Genomic DNA, 25,393 nt, shown 5'->3' on the forward strand with positions numbered 1-25,393 from the left:
AGGTTTTTACTGGAAAGTCTGAGGAACCAAAACCTGGAATATACTACATTTTAACATAAAAGACAGCTATAAACTGTCCTCCAAGTTATTAGAATACATGCTCATAATTTTCAAATATATTAACTTTTGATTAAAAATGTCACAAAAGATTCACCACAAAATGATAGTTGGACATTTTTTATTTTTTAATCATTGAGGATTTAAAACCAGAGTGAAGACAGAGAAACTATTTTCATAAATAAAGACAATAATCTGCTTGACACAGCTCTTCATCCATCATATACTCATATGTTAAAAGACATTATTCATATGTGCTCTGGAGGTCAGGTGTTACTTAGACACATAAATGAAAAGACTGAAGATTGATTAGATAAACTGTGAGTTACCAGCAGAGACTGGTAGTTTTCTCCTCAGTGTAACGACGGAGCAGTAGATGCACATCCATCCATTTAATCTTGTCCACCCTCGTCCACATAAAATGTCCACATCCTCCTTCACAGGGTTCAAGGGCTGTCTAGGAGTTGTTTAGGAGTTGAGATGTCTAAGAGTTGTCTAGAGTTATCTAGTAGGTGTTTAGGAGGTGTTTAGGAGGTTTCTACCAGCCTCTTCTTCTAGATGTAGGATCAACTCTATACAACCACATCAAGGCTCTCTGAGTCCACAGTGAAGGTACAAAGATAAATCCACCTTAAAATCAAACATCAGTTTCACTCCTCGTCTCATTGTGTGCTTGTTAAAACTCCACCATCAGCAGCTTGTGTGCATATTTCTTCAAAAGTACAAAAGTGGTGTTTTCTCACAGGACGCGACATCATCATCATCACAGGGTCACATGACATCCACAAAGAAATCACCGGGGTTTCCCACGGCCAGGCAGAACGACTGCCGACCTGGAGGCGACGGAGCCGGCGGGAGGTCCTGAGAGTCTTTGTTACCATGGAGACCAGAGCAGGAGGTCGGGGGTCGCCGGATGCCGTCGTCACCGTGAGACTCTGCCGCCAGATCTTTGTCGGGCGAAGCACTCACTTCCTGTTTGGTCATCTCTGATTGGCTGCCTCGTCCTCCCTTCTTCTGAACGTCACTACAATTTGATTCGCTGCTGTGACTTCCTGTTCGCATCAAAACATGATGATGTTAAAGTGTAGTGTAACTGTTGTTAAAGGGTAGTGTTAAGTGTTACTGTTGTTAAAGTGTAGTGTTGCTGTTGTTAAAGTGTAGTGTTGCTGTTGTTAAAGTGCAGTGGTGCTGTTGTTAAAGTGCAGTGTTAATGTTGTTAAAGTGCAGTGTTAATGTTGTTAAAGTGGAGTGTTGCTGTTGTTAAAGTGCAGTGTTAATGTTGTTAAAGTGCAGTGTTAATGTTGTTAAAGTGGAGTGTTGCTGTTGTTAGTGTAGTGTTGCTGTTGTTAAAGTGTAATGTTACTGTTGTTAAAGTGTAGTGTTGTTGTTAAAGTGTAGTGTTGCTGCTGTTAAAGTGTAGTGTTACTGTTGTTAAAGTGTAGTGTTAATGTTGTTAAAGTGGAGTGTCGCTGTTGTTAAAGTGTAGTGTCGCTGTTGTTAAAGTGTAGTGTCGCTGTTGTTAAAGTGTAGTGTCGCTGTTGTTAAAGTGTAGTGTCGCTGTTGTTAAAGTCTAGTGTCGCTGTTGTTAAAGTGTAGTGTCGCTGTTGTTGAAGTGTAGTGTTACTGTTGTTAAAGTGTAGTGTTGCTGTTGTTAAAGTGTAGTGTTGCTGTTGTTAAAGTGTAGTGTTGCTGTTGTTAAAGTGTAGTGTTACTGTTGTTAAAGTGTAGTGTTACTGTTGTTAAAATGTAGTGTTGCTGTTGTTAAAGTGTAGTGTTACTGTTGTTAAAGTGTAGTGTTGCTGTTAAAGTGTGGTGTTGCTGTTGTTATAGTGTGGTGTTGCTGTTGTTAAAGTGTAGTGTTGCTGTTGTTAAAGTGTAGTGTTGCTGTTGTTAAAGTGTAGTGTTGCTGTTGTTAAAGTGTAGTGTTACCGTTGTTAAAGTGTAGTGTTACTGTTGTTAAAGTGTAGTGTTACTGTTGTTAAAGTGTAGTGTTACTGTTGTTAAAGTGCAGTGTTGCTGTTGTTAAAGTGCAGTGTTGCTGTTACTGTTGTTAAAGTGTAGTGTTGCTGTTGTTAAAGTGTAGTGTTGCTGTTACTGTTGTTAAAGTGCAGTGGTGTTGTTGTTAAAGTGTAGTGGTACTGTTGTTAAAGTGTAGTGTTGCTGTTGTTATAGTGTAGTGTTACTGTTGTTAAAGTGTAGTGTTGTTGTTGTTAAAGTGTAGTGTTGCTGTTGTTAAAGTGTAGTGTTACCGTTGTTAAAGTGTAGTGTTGCCGTTGGTAAAGTGTAGTGTCACCATTGTTAAAGTGTAGTGTTGCCGTTGTTAAAGTGTAGTGTTGCTGTTGTTAAAGTGTAGTGTTGCTGTTGTTAAAGTGTAGTGTTGCTGTTGTTAAAGTGTAGTGTTGCTGTTGTTATAGTGTAGTGTTACTGTTGTTAAAGTGCAGTGTTGCTGTTACTGTTGTTAAAGTGTAGTGTTACTGTTGTTAAAGTGTAGTGTTACCGTTGTTAAAGTGTAGTGTTACCGTTGTTAAAGTGTAGTGTTGCTGTTGTTAAAGTGTAGTGTTGCTGTTGTTAAAGTGTAGTGTTGCTGTTGTTAAAGTGCAGTGTTGCTGTTACTGTTGTTAAAGTGTAGTGTTGCTGTTGTTAAAGTGTAGTGTTACTGTTGTTAAAGTGTAGTGTTACTGTTGTTAAAGTGTAGTGGTGCTGTTGTTAAAGTGTAGTGTTACTGTTGTTAAAGTGTAGTGTTGCTGTTGTTAGTGTAGTGTAGTGTTGCTGCTGTTAAAGTGTAGTGTTACTGTTGTTAAAGTGTAGTGTTACCATTGTTAAAGTGTAGTGTTACCGTTGTTAAAGTGTAGTGTTACCGTTGTTAAAGTGTAGTGTTGCCGTTGTTAAAGTGTAGTGTTGCCGTTGTTAAAGTGTAGTGTTGCTGCAGTTAAAGTGTAGTGTTACTGCAGTTATAGTGTAGTGTTGCTGTTGTTAAAGTGTAGTGTTGCTGCAGTTAAAGTGTAGTGTTACTGCTGTTAAAGTGTAGTGTTACCGTTGTTAAAGTGTAGTGTTACCGTTGTTAAAGTGTACTGTTGCCGTTGTTAAAGTGTAGTGTTGCCGTTGTTAAAGTGTAGTGTTGCTGTTGTTAAAGTGTAGTTTTGCTGTTGTTAAAGTGTAGTGTTACTGTTGTTAAAGTGCAGTGTTGCTGTTACTGTTGTTAAAGTGTAGTGTTACTGTTGTTAAAGTGTAGTGTTACTGTTGTTAAAGTGTAGTGTTACTGTTGTTAAAGTGTAGTGGTGCTGTTGTTAAAGTGTAGTCTTACTGTTGTTAAAGTGTAGTGTTGCTGTTGTTATAGTGTAGTGTTGCTGTTGTTAAAGTGTAGTGTTGCTGTTGTTAAAGTGTAGTGTTACTGTTGTTATAGTGTAGTGTTACTGTTGTTAAAGTGTAGTGTTGCTGTTGTTAAAGTGTAGTGTTACTGTTGTTAAAGTGTAGTGTTGCTGTTGTTATAGTGTAGTGTTACTGTTGTTAAAGTGTAGTGTTGTTGTTGTTAAAGTGTAGTGTTACCATTGTTAAAGTGTAGTGTTACCGTTGTTAAAGTGTAGTGTTGCCGTTGTTAAAGTGTAGTGTTGCTGTTGTTAAAGTGTAGTGTTGCTGTTGTTAAAGTGTAGTGTTGCTGTTGTTAAAGTGTAGTGTTGCTGTTGTTAAAGTGTAGTGTTGCTGTTGTTAAAGTGTAGTGTTGCTGTTGTTAAAGTGTAGTGTTGCTGTTGTTAAAGTGTAGTGTTGCTGTTGTTAAAGTGTAGTGTTGCTGTTGTTAAAGTGTAGTGTTGCTGTTGTTAAAGTGTAGTGTTGCTGTTGTTATAGTGTAGTGTTGCTGTTGTTAAAGTGTAGTGTTGCTGTTGTTAAAGTGTAGTGTTACTGTTGTTAAAGTGCAGTGTTGCTGTTGTTAAAGTGTAGTGTTGCTGTTGTTATAGTGTGGTGTTGCTGTTGTTAAAGTGCAGTGGTGCTGTTGTTAAAGTGTAGTGTTACTGTTGTTAAAGTGTAGTGTTGCTGTTGTTAAAGTGTAGTGTTGCTGTTGTTAAAGTGTAGTGTTGCTGTTGTTAAAGTGTAGTGTTGCTGTTGTTAAAGTGTAGTGTTACTGTTGTTAAAGTGTAGTGTTGCTGTTGTTATAGTGTAGTTTTGCTGTTGTTATAGTGTAGTGTTGCTGTTGTTAAAGTGTAGTGGTGCTGTTGTTAAAGTGTCGTGTTACTGTTGTTAAAGTGTAGTGTTGCTGTTGTTAAGTGTAGTGTTGCTGTTGTTAAAGTGTAGTGTTGCTGTTGTTAAAGTGTAGTGTTGCTGTTGTTATAGTGTAGTGTTACTGTTGTTAAAGTGTAGTTTTGCTGTTGTTAAAGTGTAGTGTTACTGTTGTTAAAGTGCAGTGTTGCTGTTACTGTTGTTAAAGTGTAGTGTTGCTGTTGTTAAAGTGTAGTGTTACTGTTGTTAAAGTGTAGTGTTACTGTTGTTAAAGTGTAGTGGTGCTGTTGTTAAAGTGTAGTGTTACTGTTGTTAAAGTGTAGTGTTGCTGTTGTTAGTGTAGTGTAGTGTTGCTGCTGTTAAAGTGTAGTGTTACTGTTGTTAAAGTGTAGTGTTACCGTTGTTAAAGTGTAGTGTTACCGTTGTTAAAGTGTAGTGTTACCGTTGTTAAAGAGTAGTGTTGCCGTTGTTAAAGTGTAGTGTTGCCGTTGTTAAAGTGTAGTGTTGCTGCAGTTAAAGTGTAGTGTTACTGCAGTTATAGTATAGTGTTGCTGTTGTTAAAGTGTAGTGTTGCTGCAGTTAAAGTGTAGTGTTACTGCTGTTAAAGTGTAGTGTTACCGTTGTTAAAGTGTAGTGTTACCGTTGTTAAAGTGTACTGTTGCCGTTGTTAAAGTGTAGTGTTGCCGTTGTTAAAGTGTAGTGTTGCTGTTGTTAAAGTGTAGTTTTGCTGTTGTTAAAGTGTAGTGTTACTGTTGTTAAAGTGCAGTGTTGCTGTTACTGTTGTTAAAGTGTAGTGTTACTGTTGTTAAAGTGTAGTGTTACTGTTGTTAAAGTGTAGTGTTACTGTTGTTAAAGTGTAGTGGTGCTGTTGTTAAAGTGTAGTCTTACTGTTGTTAAAGTGTAGTGTTGCTGTTGTTAAAGTGTAGTGTTGCTGTTGTTAAAGTGTAGTGTTACTGTTGTTAAAGTGTAGTGTTACTGTTGTTAAAGTGTAGTGTTGCTGTTGTTAAAGTGTAGTGTTGCTGTTGTTAAAGTGTAGTGTTGCTGTTGTTAAAGTGTAGTGTTGCTGTTGTTAAAGTGTAGTGTTACTGTTGTTAAAGTGTAGTGTTGCTGTTGTTATAGTGTAGTTTTGCTGTTGTTATAGTGTAGTGTTGCTGTTGTTAAAGTGTAGTGGTGCCGTTGTTAAAGTGTAGTGTTGCTGTTGTTAAAGTGTAGTGTTGCTGTTGTTATAGTGTAGTGTTACTGTTGTTAAAGTGCAGTGTTGCTGTTACTGTTGTTAAAGTGTAGTGTTGCTGTTATTATAGTGTTGTGTTACTGTTGTTAAAGTGTAGTGTTGCTGTTGTTAAAGTGCAGTGTTAATGTTGTTAAAGTGCAGTGTTAATGTTGTTAAAGTGGAGTGTTGCTGTTGTTAGTGTAGTGTTGCTGTTGTTAAAGTGTAATGTTACTGTTGTTAAAGTGTAGTGTTGTTGTTAAAGTGTAGTGTTGCTGCTGTTAAAGTGTAGTGTTACTGTTGTTAAAGTGTAGTGTTAATGTTGTTAAAGTGGAGTGTCGCTGTTGTTAAAGTGTAGTGTTGCTGTTGTTAAAGTGTAGTGTCGCTGTTGTTAAAGTGTAGTGTCGCTGTTGTTAAAGTGTAGTGTCGCTGTTGTTAAAGTGTAGTGTCGCTGTTGTTAAAGTCTAGTGTCGCTGTTAAAGTGTAGTGTCGCTGTTGTTGAAGTGTAGTGTTGCTGTTGTTAAAGTGTAGTGTTGCTGTTGTTAAAGTGTAGTGTTGCTGTTGTTAAAGTGTAGTGTTACTGTTGTTAAAGTGTAGTGTTACTGTTGTTAAAATGTAGTGTTGCTGTTGTTAAAGTGTAGTGTTACTGTTGTTAAAGTGTAGTGTTGCTGTTAAAGTGTGGTGTTGCTGTTGTTATAGTGTGGTGTTGCTGTTGTTAAAGTGTAGTGTTGCTGTTGTTAAAGTGTAGTGTTGCTGTTGTTAAAGTGTAGTGTTGCTGTTGTTAAAGTGTAGTGTTACCGTTGTTAAAGTGTAGTGTTGCTGTTGTTAAAGTGTAGTGTTGCTGTTGTTAAAGTGTAGTGTTGCTGTTGTTAAAGTGTAGTGTTACCGTTGTTAAAGTGTAGTGTTGCTGTTGTTAAAGTGTAGTGTTGCTGTTGTTAAAGTGTAGTGTTGCTGTTGTTAAAGTGTAGTGTTGCTGTTGTTATAGTGTAGTGTTACTGTTGTTAAAGTGTAGTGTTACTGTTGTTAAAGTGTAGTGTTACTGTTGTTAAAGTGCAGTGTTGCTGTTGTTAAAGTGCAGTGTTGCTGTTACTGTTGTTAAAGTGTAGTGTTGCTGTTGTTAAAGTGTAGTGTTGCTGTTACTGTTGTTAAAGTGCAGTGGTGTTGTTGTTAAAGTGTAGTGTTACTGTTGTTAAAGTGTAGTGTTACTGTTGTTAAAATGTAGTGTTGCTGTTGTTAAAGTGTAGTGTTACTGTTGTTAAAGTGTAGTGTTGCTGTTAAAGTGTGGTGTTGCTGTTGTTATAGTGTGGTGTTGCTGTTGTTAAAGTGTAGTGTTGCTGTTGTTAAAGTGTAGTGTTGCTGTTGTTAAAGTGTAGTGTTGCTGTTGTTAAAGTGTAGTGTTACCGTTGTTAAAGTGTAGTGTTGCTGTTGTTAAAGTGTAGTGTTGCTGTTGTTAAAGTGTAGTGTTGCTGTTGTTAAAGTGTAGTGTTACCGTTGTTAAAGTGTAGTGTTGCTGTTGTTAAAGTGTAGTGTTGCTGTTGTTAAAGTGTAGTGTTGCTGTTGTTAAAGTGTAGTGTTGCTGTTGTTATAGTGTAGTGTTACTGTTGTTAAAGTGTAGTGTTACTGTTGTTAAAGTGTAGTGTTACTGTTGTTAAAGTGCAGTGTTGCTGTTGTTAAAGTGCAGTGTTGCTGTTACTGTTGTTAAAGTGTAGTGTTGCTGTTGTTAAAGTGTAGTGTTGCTGTTACTGTTGTTAAAGTGCAGTGGTGTTGTTGTTAAAGTGTAGTGGTACTGTTGTTAAAGTGTAGTGTTGCTGTTGTTATAGTGTAGTGTTACTGTTGTTAAAGTGTAGTGTTGTTGTTAAAGTGTAGTGTTGCTGTTGTTAAAGTGTAGTGTTACCGTTGTTAAAGTGTAGTGTTGCCGTTGGTAAAGTGTAGTGTTACCATTGTTAAAGTGTAGTGTTGCCGTTGTTAAAGTGTAGTGTTGCCGTTGTTAAAGTGTAGTGTTGCTGCAGTTAAAGTGTAGTGTTACTGCAGTTATAGTATAGTGTTGCTGTTGTTAAAGTGTAGTGTTGCTGCAGTTAAAGTGTAGTGTTACTGCTGTTAAAGTGTAGTGTTACCGTTGTTAAAGTGTAGTGTTACCGTTGTTAAAGTGTACTGTTGCCGTTGTTAAAGTGTAGTGTTGCCGTTGTTAAAGTGTAGTGTTGCTGTTGTTAAAGTGTAGTTTTGCTGTTGTTAAAGTGTAGTGTTACTGTTGTTAAAGTGCAGTGTTGCTGTTACTGTTGTTAAAGTGTAGTGTTACTGTTGTTAAAGTGTAGTGTTACTGTTGTTAAAGTGTAGTGTTACTGTTGTTAAAGTGTAGTGGTGCTGTTGTTAAAGTGTAGTCTTACTGTTGTTAAAGTGTAGTGTTGCTGTTGTTAAAGTGTAGTGTTGCTGTTGTTAAAGTGTAGTGTTACTGTTGTTAAAGTGTAGTGTTACTGTTGTTAAAGTGTAGTGTTGCTGTTGTTAAAGTGTAGTGTTGCTGTTGTTAAAGTGTAGTGTTGCTGTTGTTAAAGTGTAGTGTTGCTGTTGTTAAAGTGTAGTGTTACTGTTGTTAAAGTGTAGTGTTGCTGTTGTTATAGTGTAGTTTTGCTGTTGTTATAGTGTAGTGTTGCTGTTGTTAAAGTGTAGTGGTGCTGTTGTTAAAGTGTAGTGTTACTGTTGTTAAAGTGTAGTGTTGCTGTTGTTAAGTGTAGTGTTGCTGTTGTTAAAGTGTAGTGTTGCTGTTGTTAAAGTGTAGTGTTGCTGTTGTTATAGTGTAGTGTTACTGTTGTTAAAGTGTAGTTTTGCTGTTGTTAAAGTGTAGTGTTACTGTTGTTAAAGTGCAGTGTTGCTGTTACTGTTGTTAAAGTGTAGTGTTGCTGTTGTTAAAGTGTAGTGTTACTGTTGTTAAAGTGTAGTGTTACTGTTGTTAAAGTGTAGTGGTGCTGTTGTTAAAGTGTAGTGTTACTGTTGTTAAAGTGTAGTGTTGCTGTTGTTAGTGTAGTGTAGTGTTGCTGCTGTTAAAGTGTAGTGTTACTGTTGTTAAAGTGTAGTGTTACCATTGTTAAAGTGTAGTGTTACCGTTGTTAAAGTGTAGTGTTACCGTTGTTAAAGTGTAGTGTTGCCGTTGTTAAAGTGTAGTGTTGCCGTTGTTAAAGTGTAGTGTTGCTGCAGTTAAAGTGTAGTGTTACTGCAGTTATAGTGTAGTGTTGCTGTTGTTAAAGTGTAGTGTTGCTGCAGTTAAAGTGTAGTGTTACTGCTGTTAAAGTGTAGTGTTACCATTGTTAAAGTGTAGTGTTACCGTTGTTAAAGTGTACTGTTGCCGTTGTTAAAGTGTAGTGTTGCCGTTGTTAAAGTGTAGTGTTGCTGTTGTTAAAGTGTAGTTTTGCTGTTGTTAAAGTGTATTGTTACTGTTGTTAAAGTGCAGTGTTGCTGTTACTGTTGTTAAAGTGTAGTGTTACTGTTGTTAAAGTGTAGTGTTACTGTTGTTAAAGTGTAGTGTTACTGTTGTTAAAGTGTAGTGGTGCTGTTGTTAAAGTGTAGTCTTACTGTTGTTAAAGTGTAGTGTTGCTGTTGTTATAGTGTAGTGTTGCTGTTGTTAAAGTGTAGTGTTGCTGTTGTTAAAGTGTAGTGTTACTGTTGTTATAGTGTAGTGTTACTGTTGTTAAAGTGTAGTGTTGCTGTTGTTAAAGTGTAGTGTTACTGTTGTTAAAGTGTAGTGTTGCTGTTGTTATAGTGTAGTGTTACTGTTGTTAAAGTGTAGTGTTGTTGTTGTTAAAGTGTAGTGTTACCGTTGTTAAAGTGTAGTGTTACCGTTGTTAAAGTGTAGTGTTGCTGTTGTTAAAGTGTAGTGTTGCTGTTGTTAAAGTGTAGTGTTGCTGTTGTTAAAGTGTAGTGTTGCTGTTGTTAAAGTGTAGTGTTGCTGTTGTTAAAGTGTAGTGTTGCTGTTGTTAAAGTGTAGTGTTGCTGTTGTTAAAGTGTAGTGTTGCTGTTGTTAAAGTGTAGTGTTGCTGTTGTTAAAGTGTAGTGTTGCTGTTGTTAAAGTGTAGTGTTGCTGTTGTTATAGTGTAGTGTTACTGTTGTTAAAGTGTAGTGTTGCTGTTGTTAAAGTGTAGTGTTACTGTTGTTAAAGTGCAGTGTTGCTGTTATTGTTGTTAATGTGTAGTGTTGCTGTTGTTAAAGTGTAGTGTTGCTGTTGTTATAGTGTGGTGTTGCTGTTGTTAAAGTGCAGTGGTGCTGTTGTTAAAGTGTAGTGTTACTGTTGTTAAAGTGTAGTGTTGCTGTTGTTAAAGTGTAGTGTTGCTGTTGTTAAAGTGTAGTGTTGCTGTTGTTAAAGTGTAGTGTTGCTGTTGTTAAAGTGTAGTGTTACTGTTGTTAAAGTGTAGTGTTGCTGTTGTTATAGTGTAGTTTTGCTGTTGTTATAGTGTAGTGTTGCTGTTGTTAAAGTGTAGTGGTGCTGTTGTTAAAGTGTAGTGTTACTGTTGTTAAAGTGTAGTGTTGCTGTTGTTAAGTGTAGTGTTGCTGTTGTTAAAGTGTAGTGTTGCTGTTGTTAAAGTGTAGTGTTGCTGTTGTTATAGTGTAGTGTTACTGTTGTTAAAGTGTAGTTTTGCTGTTGTTAAAGTGTAGTGTTACTGTTGTTAAAGTGCAGTGTTGCTGTTACTGTTGTTAAAGTGTAGTGTTGCTGTTGTTAAAGTGTAGTGTTACTGTTGTTAAAGTGTAGTGTTACTGTTGTTAAAGTGTAGTGGTGCTGTTGTTAAAGTGTAGTGTTACTGTTGTTAAAGTGTAGTGTTGCTGTTGTTAGTGTAGTGTAGTGTTGCTGCTGTTAAAGTGTAGTGTTACTGTTGTTAAAGTGTAGTGTTACCGTTGTTAAAGTGTAGTGTTACCGTTATTAAAGTGTAGTGTTACCGTTGTTAAAGAGTAGTGTTGCCGTTGTTAAAGTGTAGTGTTGCCGTTGTTAAAGTGTAGTGTTGCTGCAGTTAAAGTGTAGTGTTACTGCAGTTATAGTATAGTGTTGCTGCAGTTAAAGTGTAGTGTTGCTGCAGTTAAAGTGTAGTGTTACTGCTGTTAAAGTGTAGTGTTACCGTTGTTAAAGTGTAGTGTTACCGTTGTTAAAGTGTACTGTTGCCGTTGTTAAAGTGTAGTGTTGCCGTTGTTAAAGTGTAGTGTTGCCGTTGTTAAAGTGTAGTTTTGCTGTTGTTAAAGTGTAGTGTTACTGTTGTTAAAGTGCAGTGTTGCTGTTACTGTTGTTAAAGTGTAGTGTTACTGTTGTTAAAGTGTAGTGTTACTGTTGTTAAAGTGTAGTGTTGCTGTTGTTAAAGTGTAGTGGTGCTGTTGTTAAAGTGTAGTCTTACTGTTGTTAAAGTGTAGTGTTGCTGTTGTTAAAGTGTAGTGTTGCTGTTGTTAAAGTGTAGTGTTACTGTTGTTAAAGTGTAGTGTTACTGTTGTTAAAGTGTAGTGTTGCTGTTGTTAAAGTGTAGTGTTGCTGTTGTTAAAGTGTAGTGTTGCTGTTGTTAAAGTGTAGTGTTGCTGTTGTTAAAGTGTAGTGTTACTGTTGTTAAAGTGTAGTGTTGCTGTTGTTATAGTGTAGTTTTGCTGTTGTTATAGTGTAGTGTTGCTGTTGTTAAAGTGTAGTGGTGCTGTTGTTAAAGTGTAGTGTTACTGTTGTTAAAGTGTAGTGTTGCTGTTGTTAAGTGTAGTGTTGCTGTTGTTAAAGTGTAGTGTTGCTGTTGTTAAAGTGTAGTGTTGCTGTTGTTATAGTGTAGTGTTACTGTTGTTAAAGTGTAGTTTTGCTGTTGTTAAAGTGTAGTGTTACTGTTGTTAAAGTGCAGTGTTGCTGTTACTGTTGTTAAAGTGTAGTGTTGCTGTTGTTAAAGTGTAGTGTTACTGTTGTTAAAGTGTAGTGTTACTGTTGTTAAAGTGTAGTGGTGCTGTTGTTAAAGTGTAGTGTTACTGTTGTTAAAGTGTAGTGTTGCTGTTGTTAGTGTAGTGTAGTGTTGCTGCTGTTAAAGTGTAGTGTTACTGTTGTTAAAGTGTAGTGTTACCATTGTTAAAGTGTAGTGTTACCGTTGTTAAAGTGTAGTGTTACCGTTGTTAAAGTGTAGTGTTGCCGTTGTTAAAGTGTAGTGTTGCCGTTGTTAAAGTGTAGTGTTGCTGCAGTTAAAGTGTAGTGTTACTGCAGTTATAGTGTAGTGTTGCTGTTGTTAAAGTGTAGTGTTGCTGCAGTTAAAGTGTAGTGTTACTGCTGTTAAAGTGTAGTGTTACCGTTGTTAAAGTGTAGTGTTACCATTGTTAAAGTGTACTGTTGCCGTTGTTAAAGTGTAGTGTTGCCGTTGTTAAAGTGTAGTGTTGCTGTTGTTAAAGTGTAGTTTTGCTGTTGTTAAAGTGTAGTGTTACTGTTGTTAAAGTGCAGTGTTGCTGTTACTGTTGTTAAAGTGTAGTGTTACTGTTGTTAAAGTGTAGTGTTACTGTTGTTAAAGTGTAGTGTTACTGTTGTTAAAGTGTAGTGGTGCTGTTGTTAAAGTGTAGTGGTGCTGTTGTTAAAGTGTAGTCTTACTGTTGTTAAAGTGTAGTGTTGCTGTTGTTAAAGTGTAGTGTTGCTGTTGTTATAGTGTAGTGTTGCTGTTGTTAAAGTGTAGTGTTGCTGTTGTTAAAGTGTAGTGTTACCGTTGTTAAAGTGTAGTGTTGCCGTTGTTAAAGTGTAGTGTTGCCGTTGTTAAAGTGTAGTGTTGCCGTTGTTAAAGTGTAGTGTTGCTGTTGTTAAAGTGTAGTGTTACTGTTGTTAAAGTGTAGTGTTACTGTTGTTAAAGTGTAGTGTTGCTGTTGTTAAAGTGTAGTGTTGCTGTTGTTATAGTGTAGTGTTGCTGTTGTTAAAGTGTAGTGTTGCTGTTGTTAAAGTGTAGTGTTACTGTTGTTATAGTGTAGTGTTACTGTTGTTAAAGTGTAGTGTTGCTGTTGTTAAAGTGTAGTGTTACTGTTGTTAAAGTGTAGTGTTGCTGTTGTTAAAGTGTAGTGTTGCTGTTGTTAAAGTGTAGTGTTGCTGTTGTTGAAGTGTAGTGTTGCTGATGTTATTTTAATCCACTTCCTGTCTGTCCGTCCGTCCTACAGAGGGATCCCTCTTCTGCTGCTCTTCTTAGCTTTTTAACATTTTAAAGGGCTCCTTGTGATCGGAGGGTCTGAGGACGGACTGTGTTTGTGATTTTCGGTTTAATAAATTAAATTTACTTGTTTTTGAAAAAGACAATAATATTTCACTCCAAAATGTAAGTGTTTATAGAGATCAACTGATTCTTATTCTCAGAAAAACTAACCATGAAGCAGGTTTTGTGTTGTATAAATGTTAGTAACTCCAGAGGAGTCAGTCTATAAAGATCAATGAATAATAAAAAGATGAATTCATATTTACTGTTGCGCCCCCTATGGGCAACAAGGCATATCTGCACATCATTCAGTAACCAACCAGGAAAAAGCACAGAGTAAAACAAATATATGTTTTCTAAATATGTTAAGGTACAACATCTAATAAAAATCTATATAAATATGTCGGATGAAAAAAAACGCTCATAAGTTATTGAATAAAATAAGATGATGGTTTACAGGCAGGATAGAAAACACATGTCACCTTCACTGTGCTGACTTCCTCCTCCTCCTCCTCCCCAGGCCGGCAGCTGGTGGAGGGGGGAAGGCGAGCTGTAGGGGTGAGGGACGGGGTACTGGTAGGGGAAGGCCGGGGGCCTCTGGGGGCCCGATGCCGGAGCCAGAGGGTCACAATCTGATCCTCCTCCTAGACTGGACTCTTCTTCGGGATCCAGCAGAGTCATCACACCCAGATCTGACAGATAGGAGGAATCAGTAGTATTGATCCGTATGAGGTACTAGTCCTAGAACTGGTACTAGTCCTAGAACTGGTACTAGTCATAGGACTGGTACTAGTTCTAGCACTGGTACTAGTTCTAGAACTGGTACTAGTCATAGGACTGGTACTAGTCCTAGAACTGGTACTAGTTCTAGAACTGGTACTAGTCATAGAACTGGTACTAGTCATAGGACTAGTACTAGTCCTAGAACTGGTACTAGTTCTAGAACTGGTACTAGTCATAGCATTGGTTCTAGTCATATAACTGGTACTAGTCCTAGAACTGGTACTAGTCATAGGACTGGTACTAGTCATAGGACTGGTACTAGTCATAGAACTGGTACTAGTCCTAGAACTGGTACTAGTCATAGGACTGGTACTAGTCATAGGACTGGTACTAGTCATAGGACTGGTACTAGTTCTAGGACTGGTACTAATTCTAGAACTGGTACTAGTCCTAGAACTGGTACTAGTCATAGAACTGGTACTAGTCATAGAACTGGTACTAGTTCTAGAACTGGTACTCGTCATATGACTGGTACCAGTTCTAGAACTGGTACTCGTCATATAACTGGTACTAGTCATAGAACTGGTACTAGTCATAAAACTGGTACTACTCCAACAACTGGTACTAGTTCTAGTGAATGTACCCTGAATGTAGATCATGGTATTTCTCAACAAGTCTGCTCCAGTTTCCTAAAGGACTGTGTTTGTGTAGTGAAGAACAACTTTTCAGATCTCCGTATGTGAACACACAGCTTTCACTGATGATCACTAATAATCACCAGTGCTCCCAGTACTGGATGCTGGTCTTACCTCCACAGAGGTCTCCGAACACGTAGTAGCACTGCTCAGAGAAGGTCACCTTGTTGACGGTGTGCCGGATGAATCCGGCCTTCAGCAGGTTTCCGGCGTACTTGCGAGCTTCTCGGCGGTCAGTGAACCCGTCAACGCTCCGGTGGAGCCAGTCCACCACATCGGAACCTGGACGGAGGACAAACTGACGTGAGACACGGATCTTTGTATTTGAATTCATGTCATGGTGAACCCAGCAGCAAAAATACAACCACTCAGATGTTAGGGTTCTTCTTACCAATGAAGGCGTTGGGGATGGTGATCTTCAGCCACATCCGGTCCCGAACCTCCAGACCTGACTCAGGATTGGCCATCGCGGTGACGACCGCCGTCATGTCGCTGTGGATGGTGAGAAGGTTTTCTTCGTGCACGCCTGAAAAACAACGGCAGGTTATTGGAAGCATAGGTGGTGACGGACGGATGCTGCAGTGGCTGATGGGAGTCTCACCATAGTGGGGAGGGAGCTTCCCCGTCATGGCGGCCGTGTGCGACACCCAGGCAGCCGGGTCAATCGGACGGACCGGCTCACCTACGAGGACAGACGGAGGACACGAGGACAGACGGAAGACACGAGGACGGACAGAGGACAGACAGATGACATGAGGACAGACGGAGGACACAAGGACAGACGGAGGACAGACGGAGGACAGATTAGTGTGTTTCAGTTTAATGTGAGAGAGGAGGAAACTTTCTGTCAACACGATGAAAACTCACTCCTCGGAAGACTGAAGCAACCGCGAGGACTCGGATCCCAACACTTAGCCACCGTCAACGTCACCGGACTACAGAGAGACAGACAGGTAGAGAGAGAGGGACAGACAGGTAGAGACAGACAGGTACATATTGATGTGAATACATTACATTACAGTCAGTTAGCAGGGGCTTTTATCCAGAGCAAATGACAATTCAGATCCTATCACACCGTAGGCTCAGCTACGGGAGCAATTTGGGGTTAAGTGTCTTGCTCAAGGACACATCGGCATGTGACTAGCGGACTCGGAGCCGGGGATCGAACCGCCGATCCTCTGATTGAAGGACGGCCCTGCTCTCCACTTAGCCACCGTCGCCGACATATATGTTACATTATGTACTATTAGTAGAAGCAGTAGTAATAGTAGTATTAGCAGGAGTACTATGATTAGTAGTATTAGACGTCTCACCCTGGTTTGTGGACGATCTCTCTGAGGACTCGAACAGCGTCGTCGTTACTCATGTTCTCAAAGTTCATGTTGTTCACCTGAGAGACAGACAGACAGACAGAGAGACAGACACATGTTTATCTACTCACGTAATACAAGTAGTACTTCTAAGAGTATTATAAGTACCTCTAACAGTAGTACTAGTACCTCTAGCAGTAGTGTTAGTACTTCTAATAGTAATATTAGTACCTCTTAGAGTAGTATTTGTACTTCTAACAGTAGCATTAGTACCTCTAATAGTAGTATTAGTACTTCTAATAGTAGTATTAGTACCTTTAATAGCAGTATTAGTACTTCTAACAGCAGTATTAGTAGTACCGCTAAGGGTAGTACTATTACCATGAACGGTAGTATTAGTAGTACCAGTAGGGATTTCCCCCTGTCCATCCCCCTTGTCCAGTACCACTAACCGTAGTATCAGTAGTATTAGTAGTACCGCTAGCAGTATCAGTAGTACTAGTAGTACCACTAACCGTAGTATCAGTAGTACTAGTAGTACCTGCAGTAACATGTCTCCAGGCTCGATGCGTCCGTCTGCTGCCACAGCTCCTCCCTTCATGATGGAGCCGATATAAATACCTCCGTCTCCTCGCTCGTTACTCTGACCTACGATACTGATACCCAGGAAGTTATACCTCTCTGTCAGACAGACAGCAGGACAGGGGGACAGAGAGACAGTTAGTTGAACAGGTTTATTGACGTCCACTTCTCTTATTGTGTCCAAAATTAGAGGTAGTTGAGTATCTTCTGGTACTATTTCTTCTGATTCTACTCCTTCTGACTCTACTCATTCTGACTCTACTCCTTCTGACTCTACTCCTTCTGGTTCTACTTCTTCTGGTTCTACTCCTTCTGATTCTACTCCTTCTGGTTCTACTTCTTCCGATTCTACTCCTTCTGGTTCTACTTCTTCCGATTCTACTTCTACTGGTACTACTTCTTCTGATTCTACTTCTTCTGATTCTACTCCTTCTGGTTCTACTTCTTCTGGTTCTACTTCTTCTGGTACTTCTTCTTCTGATTCTACTCCTTCTGACTCTACTCCTTCTGATTCTACTCCTTCTGGTTCTACTTCTTCCGATTCTACTTCTCCTGGTACTACTTCTTCTGATTCTACTCCTTCTGGTTCTGCTTCTTCTGGTTCTACTCCTTCTGATTCTACTCCTTCTGGTTCTACTTCTTCCGATTCTACTTCTTCTGATTCTACTTCTTCTGATTCTACTTCTTCTGGTTCTACTTCTTCTGATTCTACTTCTTCTGGTACTACTTCTTCCGGTACTACTTCTTCCGGTACTACTTCTTCCGGTACTACTTCTTCCGGTACTACTTCTTCTGGTACTACTTCTTCTGATTCTACTCCTTCTGATTCCACCTCTTCTGGTCCTACTTCTTCTGATTCTACTTCTTCTGGTTCTACTTCTTCTGGTACTACTTCTTCTGATTCTACTTATTCTGGTACTACTTATTCTGATTCTACTCCTTCTGGTTCTACTTCTTCTGGTACTACTTCTTCTGATTCTACTTATTCTGGTACTACTTATTCTGGTTCTACTCCTTCAGGTCCTACTGCTTCTGATTCAGCTTCTTCTGATTCTACTTCAGCTGGTACTACTTCTTCTGACTATACTACTCCTTCTGGTTCTACTTCAGCTGGTACTACTTCTTCTGACTCTACTACTCCTTTTGGTTCTACTTCTTCTGGTACTACTTCTTCTGATTCTACTTCCTCTGGTCCTACTTCTTATGATTCTACTTCTTCCAGTACTACTTCTTCTAGTACTACTTCTTCTGGTACTACTTCTTCTGGTACTACTTCTTACAGTACTACTTCTTCTGGTACTACTTCTTCTGATTCTACTCCTTCTGGTTCTACTTCTTCTGATTCTACTTCTTCCAGTATTATTATTCAGGTCCTACTGCTTCTGATTCAGCTTCTTCTGATTCTACTTCAGCTGGTACTACTTCTTCTGACTCTACTACTCCTTTTGGTTCTACTTCTTCTGGTACTACTTCTTCTGACTCTACTACTCCTTTTGGTTCTACTTCTTCCAGTACTACTTCTTCCAGTACTACTTCTTCTGACTCTACTTCTTCTGATTCTACTATTCTGGTACTAGTTATTATGGTACTACTTCTTCTGATTCTACTTCTTCTGGTTCTACTTCTTCTGGTTCTACTTCTTCTGATTCTACTTCTTCTGGTACTACTTTTTCTGGTACTACTCCTTCTGATTCTACTTCTTCTGGTTCTACTTCTTCTGGTACTACTCCTTCTGATTCTACTCCTTCGGGTTCTACTTCTTCTGATTCTACTTCTTCTGATTCTACTTCTTCTGGTACTACTTCTTCTGGTACTACTTCTTCTGGTACTACTTCTTCTGATTATACTTCTTCTGGTTCTACTTCTTCTGATTCTACTTCTTCCGGTACTACTTCTTCTGATTCTACTTCTTCTGGTTCTACTTCTTCTGGTACTACTCCTTCTGATTCTACTCCTTCGGGTTCTACTTCTTCTGATTCTACTTCTTCTGATTCTACTTCTTCTGGTACTACTTCTTCTGGTACTACTTCTTCTGGTACTACTTCTTCTGATTATACTTCTTCTGGTTCTACTTCTTCTGATTCTACTTCTTTCGGTACTACTTCTTCCGGTACTACTTTTTCAGGTACTACTTCTTCTGATTCTACTTCTTCTGGTCCTACTTCTTATGGTACTACTTCTTCTGGTTCTACTTCTTCTGGTACTATTTCTTCTGATTATAGTTTTCTGGTACTAGTTCTTATGGTACTACTTCTTCTGGTTCTACTTCTTCTGGTACTATTTATTCTGGGACTACTTCTTCCAGTACTACTTCTTCTGGTACTACGTCTTCTGATTCTACTTATTCTGGTACTACTTTTTCTGGTACTACTTCTTCTGGTAGTACTTCTTCTGATTGTGCTTATTCTGGTATTATTTCTTCTGGTCCTTCTTCTGATTCTACTTCTTCTGGTTCTACTTCTTCTGACTCTACTACTTCTTCTGATTCTACTTCTTCTGGTACTATTATTCAGGTCCTACATCTTCTGATTCTGCTTATTCTGGTATTATTTCTTCTGGTACTTCTTCTGATTCTACTGCTTCTGATTCTGCTTCTTCTGACTCTACTACTTCTTCTGGTACTGGTTCTGCTGGTACTATTTATTCTGATTCTACTACTTCTGATTATACTTCTTCTGGTTGTACTTCTTCTGGTTGTACTTCTTCTGATTATACTTCTTCTGGTACTACTTCTGATACTTACCCATGTTCAGAGTTACAGTGATGACGTTGAGCGACATGGTGGAGTCAGTGACACTACTGAAAGACACAGACTGAGACAGACAGACAGGAGGACAGACAAAGGAGCACAGACAGGACAGACAGGAGGACAGATAACGGAGGACAGACAGGAGGACACATATAGGTGGACATACAGGAGGACACATATAGGAGGACAGATAACGGAGGACAGACAGGAGGACAGACAAAGGAGGACAGATAAAGGAGGACAGACAGGAGGAGAGATAAAGGAGGCCAGACAGGAGGACAGACAGGAGGACACATATAGGAGGACATATAACGGAGGACAGACAGGAGGACAGACAAAGGAGGACAGACAGGAGGACAGAGACAAGAGAGTTAAAAGATAAGAAAGGACATAAATATAATATATAAATAAAACAGAACAGAACAAAGCTGATCACATGACATCATGTCCGCTGCTTCCTGTCTGAGACTATCAGAATAAGAGCACTACCTCAGGTCTACTGCACACAGTGTAGTACTGTGTATATTAAATATACACAAATATACAAATACACACAGGATCAATATGTATTTTTCTATATATTTAAATGTTAAAATTAAACTTTAAAACCTGAATGTGACACAAACGTGTGTGTGCGTCTCTCTGTGTGTGTGTGTCTCTGTGTGTGTGTGTGTGTGCGTCTCTATGTGTGTGTGTGTCTCTGTGTGTGTGTGCGTCTCTGTGTGTGTGTGTGTCTCTGTGTGTGTGTGTGCGTCTCTCTGTGTGTGTGTGTGCGTCTCTCTGTGTGTGTGTGTGTGCGTCTCTATGTGTGTGTGTGACTCTGTGTGTGTGCGTCTCTGTGTGTGTGTGTCTCTCTGTGTGTGTCTCTCTGTGTGTGTGTGCGTCTCTGTGTGTGTGTGTGTGTGTATACCTTCTCCATCCGCTGCTGTCCTTTAGGTTTCTTATGACGTCGTCGTTGTCTTCTGATGAGTTTCGGTGACGAGCTGCTCCGACCTGTTGATTGGCTGAACCTGGTGTGACATCACAGAGGGAAACAACATTATTAAAACAAAGAAATGAGTTGATAACCTGAAAGATTAGCAAAAATCCCTAAAATATTTGTAGAAATCTATGAAATAAACTGTGAAAATATATTAAAAATATTTTTTATCTTTTTACATTAGAATAAATTAAATTTAAATAATTAAAAATCACAGTGAATATGAGTCGTTACTATCCATAAACATATACAAATAAATAACAAACCTTTGAAAACAAAATCAGATAAAAACATCAACAAATAAAAATTTAAATAATCCAGAATCCCAAAATGTGACAGAAAATGTATAAAAATAAAGAGGATTGAGATCATGATCTATGTAGAGAGATATAGATATAGAGAGATGAGCTGCTCTCAGATCAGAGGGGACTCTTTCATCTGATGGACAATAAACACTCAGGACCACCAGCAGCAGCCAATCAGAGCAGGGGGAGGAGCCTGGACTGTGAACAGGTTTACTGGAGCAGAAGAAGAAGAAGACCGGAGGGCAGGTGAGTGTGAAGCGACCAATCACAGAGAGAGCTGCTGCTGATGTCACTGAGTCACGTGATCAGGTCGCTTAAAGGAGCAGTGCAACATTTTTACTCATCACTCATCTTTAGCTTTAGCTTGGCTTTAGCTCAGCACAAAGACTGGTATTGTGTAATATTATGTTGTACTTGTTGTACTGTGTTGTACTGTGTTGTACTATGTTGTACTTTTACATTGAGGTGTACTGGGATCTGATTCATGTGTACTTTGTCTAGTAAATAAATACATTATGTAAGTGAGGGTCCTCACAAGTATAGATAGACGTGTGTGTGTGTGTGTGTGTGTGTGTGTGTGTGTGTGTGTGTATGACCTTCCTCCTGAGTCTTCCTCAGAGGAGCAGAAGCTGGTGGTCTCTAATTGGCTGCTCGGTTGGGTTGATGAACTGTCACCTCCACCTGTTGGCCCCGCCCCATTTTGATCAGCTGGTTGTTGTTGGGCGTGGCCATTCAGACGCCCGCCTGTAGAGAGAGCGGCCAATCAGAGACACAGAAACTGAAACAGGATTTAATTTAGATCATATGATGAAGATTCTCACATCGCTCTTCTCTCTCTCTCCTCTCTGGTGGTGAAGAGACAGGTTTCACCTCTGACCCCTGCAGCTCATCCTGACTCAGAGCAGCAGCACTGAGAGACAGACAGGCAGACAGACAGACAGGCAGACAGACAGGCAGACAGGCAGAGAGACAGGCAGAGAGACAGGCAGGCAGGCAGGCAGGCAGGCAGGCAGGCAGGCAGGCAGGCAGGCAGGCAGGCAGGCGGGCGGGCGGGCGGACGGACGGACGGACGGACGGACGGACGGACGGACGGACGGACGGACGGACGGACGGACGGACGGACGGACGGACGGACGGACGGACGGACGGACGGACGGACGGACGGACGGACGGACGGACGGACGGACGGACGGACGGACGGACGGACGGACGGACGGACGGACGGACGGACGGACGGACGGACAGACAGGCAGGCAGGCGGACAGACAGGCAGACAGACAGACAGACAGGCAGAGAGACAGGCAGGCAGACAGACAGGCAGGCAGGCAGGCGGACAGACAGGCAGACAGACAGGCAGGCAGGCGGACAGACAGACAGACAGGCAGGCAGGCAGACAGACAGACAGACAGACAGACAGACAGACAGACAGGCAGGCAGGCAGGCAGGCAGGCAGGCGGACAGACAGAGAGTCAGAGAGACAGACAGACAGGCAGACAGAGAGACAGGCAGACAGACAGGCAGACAGAGAGACAGACAGACAGACAGACAGAGACAGAGAAGAATAAAAAGAAGAATTTGTGTAAACATTCTAGCACAATAACAATATCACACCAGTGTTAGTAAACAGTAGACTAACACACTAACACACTTACACACTAACACGCTTACACGCTAACACACTAACACGCTTACACGCTAACACACTTACACACTTACACACTAACACACTAACACACTTACACACTAACACACTTACACACTAACACACATACACACTAACACACTTACACACTTACACACTAACACACTTACACACTAACACACTAACACACATACACACTTACACACTAACACACTAACACACATACACACTTACACACTAACACACTTACACACTAACACACTTACACACTTACACACTTACACACTTGCACACTAACACAGTGAAATAAGTTCACATTCTATCAAACTAATCATAGATTTTATTAAATGTTTTAATCAGATTCTGTGAGAAATACACATTCTCTCTGTAGTCATGAATTATTCATAATGATATATTGGTATATTATACAGGTACTCACTGGAAGGACGGAGGTCTGGAGTCCCCGATCACACCTGTCCTCTCTATGGGGGGCGGGGCCAGGCTTGTGGGCGTGGCTATAGACTGAAGGTCTGACCCCCTGAAATCTGACTGACAGGTGTCTGAAGACACCAGCTGGAGAGAGAGAGAGAGGTTCACCTGAGAGTCAGCAGGTAACAGGTGTGTGTGTGTGTGTGTGTGTGTGTGAGGGTGTTTCTGACCCAGCAGACGACTCGTCCGTTCACAAAGGGCAGTCTGGCATCTTCATCTCTGATCTCCTCTTTGACCACCCTGTGAAACACACATCATCTTCATCATCATCATCGTATTATAATACATATGAAGAGGTCCTCACAATGTCAACACAAAAACACATTCACACACAGCTTCACTTGGATTTTCTATTTTTAATCTTTTCTGTATTTTAAACTCTTTGTTTAATAATCTGAGACAAACAGTTATATAAGAGAAAAGCTCTTTAATATCCACTCTGAAATGTGTGTGTGTGTGTGTGTGTGTGTGTGTGCTCCTCCTTATTGGTTTATTCTCCTCTTAAAGAGACAGTTCTCCTCTTATGGTGCGTTCAGACATTAATCGCGTCACTGGAAGCCGTTTGTCTGTCTACCATTTATTTCCGCCATCAACCATGGAAGAAAGAACCTTCATTTCTGCTAAGTACTTGTGGAAGTCCAGATATCAGGAAACTAAACGCCGTCTTGTCTGGTTCAATGCAAGCAAACAACTTTTAAAATACTTGTTTTCTGAATGTAGCTCGGATCGATCGGTGCTAAGCTAACATTGTAGCAGCTCCATCAACACTCAGAATGACATCATCTCGGCGTAAATACGTCAGCGTCTCTTTCATTGTTTGTACCGTATGGTTTACACACACACATTTATACACAGTTTGGTCTCTGTTGATCTGAGGTGTCGTAGAGCTCTGGTGAACACAGACGGATACAGTGTTTGTTTCCTGATTGAACAACGACAGGACGTCACTGATGACAGGAGAAGCATCTCAACGCTGATAGGCTATCGCGCCTCTTAAAGAGACAGTTCTCCTCTTAAAGAGACAGTACATCGTTGTATTACATCTTCTTGTTCAGATGTTTCAGATTAAACTTCATGTTTGTTTGTTAAGGAGCTTTTAAATCTGGACCAGAAGATTAGAGTAAGATCAGAGATCTGATCCCAGATTAAACATCAGGTCACATGACAACATGTCACATGACATCAAGTCTCCATCATGTCTTTAAGTAGCCGAGATCAGACCTCACCATCATCATCTTCATGGCGGTGATTAAAAACTGAGATCAAGTCGGACAGTCTTTGAAAGAGTCACAGAAACAGTCACTTCCTGTTAGATCTGTAGGCTACTTGTAGTTTACAGACCTCGTTCTATTTATTTATTATGTTTGTAAATATATTGAAATATATATTTGTTCTTTTATGTCTGTGAAACACTTTGATGCTCGTTTTGATGTGTCGTATAAATTATCTTTATTATTATTATTTATTGTTATTAGTTATTATTATTAATATTATTCATATTATTCATATTATTATTCATATTAATAATATTAATCACACACATTATGTTTTTGGATTAAACCTTCATTGAGACTAATATCCAACAATCTAACATATTATTATTAAATATTATAATTACACAGAAAAACGTGTTTGTTGTCTAATCTAAGAACCAATCATCTCTCTGATCTGGAGACAGCAGGCGTTTCCCATCATGCATTGGGGTCACCTGGCCACCACTTAGAGACCTGAACCGGGTCCCCTTAGAAACCTGAACCGGGTCCACTTATAGACCTGAACTGGGTCCCCTTAGAAACCTGAACCGGGTCCACTTAGAGACCTGAACCGGGTCCACTTAGAGACCTGAACCGGGTCCACTTATAGACCTGAACTGGGTCCCCTTAGAAACCTGAACCGGGTCCACTTAGAGACCTGAACCGGGTCCCCTTAGAAACCTGAACCGGGTCCACTTATAGACCTGAACAGGGTTCATGTTGATGTGGGTTAATTTGATTAATTATTGTTTATATCACATTATGTTTAAATATGCAAATTAGGCTTTGTCTTATTAAATATGAAACCTGTTTATTTCTTTGCTTCACTCCATAAATCATAATATTAATAAAACGTTAATAAATCAACAAACCTTCAGAATAAGAAGAAACCGGAAGAAGACTCTTCAGTCTGATAGAAAGCTCCAGAAGAGACACTGAAGGGTTCTTACTGAGATCTGATTCCTTCAGTATTTATACATTTTATATATAATTATATACAAACAACAACAAAAACACTACCAGTGACGTCACGCCTCGTCGTCACGATACCGGTCACGTGACTCACCCGATCTCGTCGTCCACGGACTTGAAGAAGAATCTCACGTTCGGTTTGTTGAGGACGTGTTTGAAGTCCGCCAGGGTGACGCGCTGCGCGGGCACGTTGATCCGGATCAAGTAGGGGGTCTCCTGGTCCTCCAGGTGGAAGATGACTCGGGTCTCCATGCTGTCCCCCATGGAGCCCGGAACAGCACGGAGAGACAGGGGGGGGGGATGCTGAGAGGGAGAAAGGAACCTGTCTGTCCGTCTGCCTGTCTGTTCCGCAGGTCTCCGGTCTGTTCTGGTCCAGATGTGTCGGTCCAGCTGCTGCAGGTCTCTGGTGCTCTGTCTCATCCGGAAGCAACAATAATACCACACTTCCGGTTGGGCTCTTCAGAATAAAAGGCGACAGGTTCATTTGTCAGGAGATAAACCAATCAATATATTGATCATCTGTTCCCTTGTGTGAAGGACTTAAAGCTCCATGATTATTATTGTTATTAATATTAATGTAAGCTGTTGAGTACGTTAAGAGCTCTCTAGGAAGCAGTGTTTCTGTGCATGTGTCTGGGGCTTTTATTGTGAAGGATAAAATGGAAGAAGGGGAAGAGGAAAAGGGTTCTTAAGTGGTTTATTGTTTTATTGCTAGTATAAAGTATAGGGCAACATAACCCTGGGCTACATTATTGTTATTATTATTATTGATCAGAAGAAGCTTTTTTATATATTTTACTAAATTATAATCTGCTACTTTAAATATAAAACATCGCGTTTCCTGTCAAATCTTCTGTTTCACAGAGAATCTTCATAATTTTCTTCATTTATGATTCAGCGTTTTATACGCTTTTATTTTGAAGGCAGCGTCACAGATTTTCTAGCACCTTCAAGAAAAGTCCGACAGTCTTTTATTGTGAAAAATACGACTTAATGATTACGTTTGTTATTGAAATCTTTCAAAAATAAAAGCAGAGAATTGATTCGTCACTGTAACTTAAAATCAG

General features: G+C 39.8%; 3 protein-coding genes across 4 annotated transcripts in view; 1 reads left to right on the top strand and 2 right to left on the bottom strand.

Moving 5' to 3' along the window:
- Nucleotides 1–161: 161 nt before the first annotated feature.
- Nucleotides 162–24,764, bottom strand: dvl3b (dishevelled segment polarity protein 3b). Of its 2 annotated transcripts, XM_076076481.1 has the most exons (15): nt 24,421–24,763; nt 22,272–22,341; nt 22,052–22,185; nt 20,792–20,880; nt 20,567–20,714; nt 19,597–19,696; nt 18,681–18,750; nt 15,897–16,036; nt 15,359–15,435; nt 14,913–14,980; nt 14,647–14,727; nt 14,437–14,571; nt 14,160–14,327; nt 13,110–13,319; nt 162–1,109 (listed from the first exon to the last, which is right to left on the bottom strand). In XM_076076481.1, exons 1-15 carry the CDS (start codon nt 24,744–24,746, stop codon nt 829–831), a joined length of 2,097 nt encoding a protein of 698 aa, XP_075932596.1. In that variant the 5' UTR covers nt 24,747–24,763; the 3' UTR covers nt 162–828. The 2 variants fall into 2 exon arrangements, with proteins under 2 accessions (XP_075932596.1, XP_075932595.1); XM_076076480.1 differs by having other exon boundaries at nt 14,437–14,727; nt 24,421–24,764.
- Nucleotides 16,144–18,272, top strand: LOC142932521 (uncharacterized; the record flags this gene model as incomplete). Its single annotated transcript, XM_076076416.1, has 2 exons — nt 16,144–17,448; nt 18,174–18,272. Coding segments are annotated over 2 exons (1,404 nt in total), but the record flags the coding sequence as incomplete, so codon positions are not given.
- Nucleotides 24,765–25,377: 613 nt separating the features above from the next.
- rnpepl1 (arginyl aminopeptidase like 1) overlaps nt 25,378–25,393 on the bottom strand; it is an 18,162-nt gene continuing 18,146 nt past the window's right edge. The window contains exon 11 of the mRNA XM_076076482.1: nt 25,378–25,393. This exon is cut by the window's right edge and continues 1,183 nt beyond it. The gene's annotated coding sequence lies outside the window, so the exon portion shown is untranslated.

This window comes from Anarhichas minor, unplaced genomic scaffold, assembly GCF_050575085.1.
Source record: "Anarhichas minor isolate MPS153535 unplaced genomic scaffold, ASM5057508v1 ptg000057l, whole genome shotgun sequence".
Classification (NCBI taxonomy): domain Eukaryota; kingdom Metazoa; phylum Chordata; class Actinopteri; order Perciformes; family Anarhichadidae; genus Anarhichas; species Anarhichas minor.

Bases quoted from the DNA above. Each gene is read 5' to 3' on its own strand.
- dvl3b (XM_076076480.1), bottom strand. From the start codon at position 24,746: ATGAGACAGAGCACCAGAGACCTGCAGCAGCTGGACCGACACATCTGG. The intron at 20,715-20,791 runs GTGAGAATCTTC...CTCTCTCTACAG, and splicing joins GAGAGAGAGAGAAGAGCGAT to GCGGGCGTCTGAATGGCCAC. The intron at 1,110-13,109 runs GTGACATGTGTT...TGATGCGAACAG, and splicing joins AGGAAGTCAGCACAGTGAAG to GAAGTCACAGCAGCGAATCA.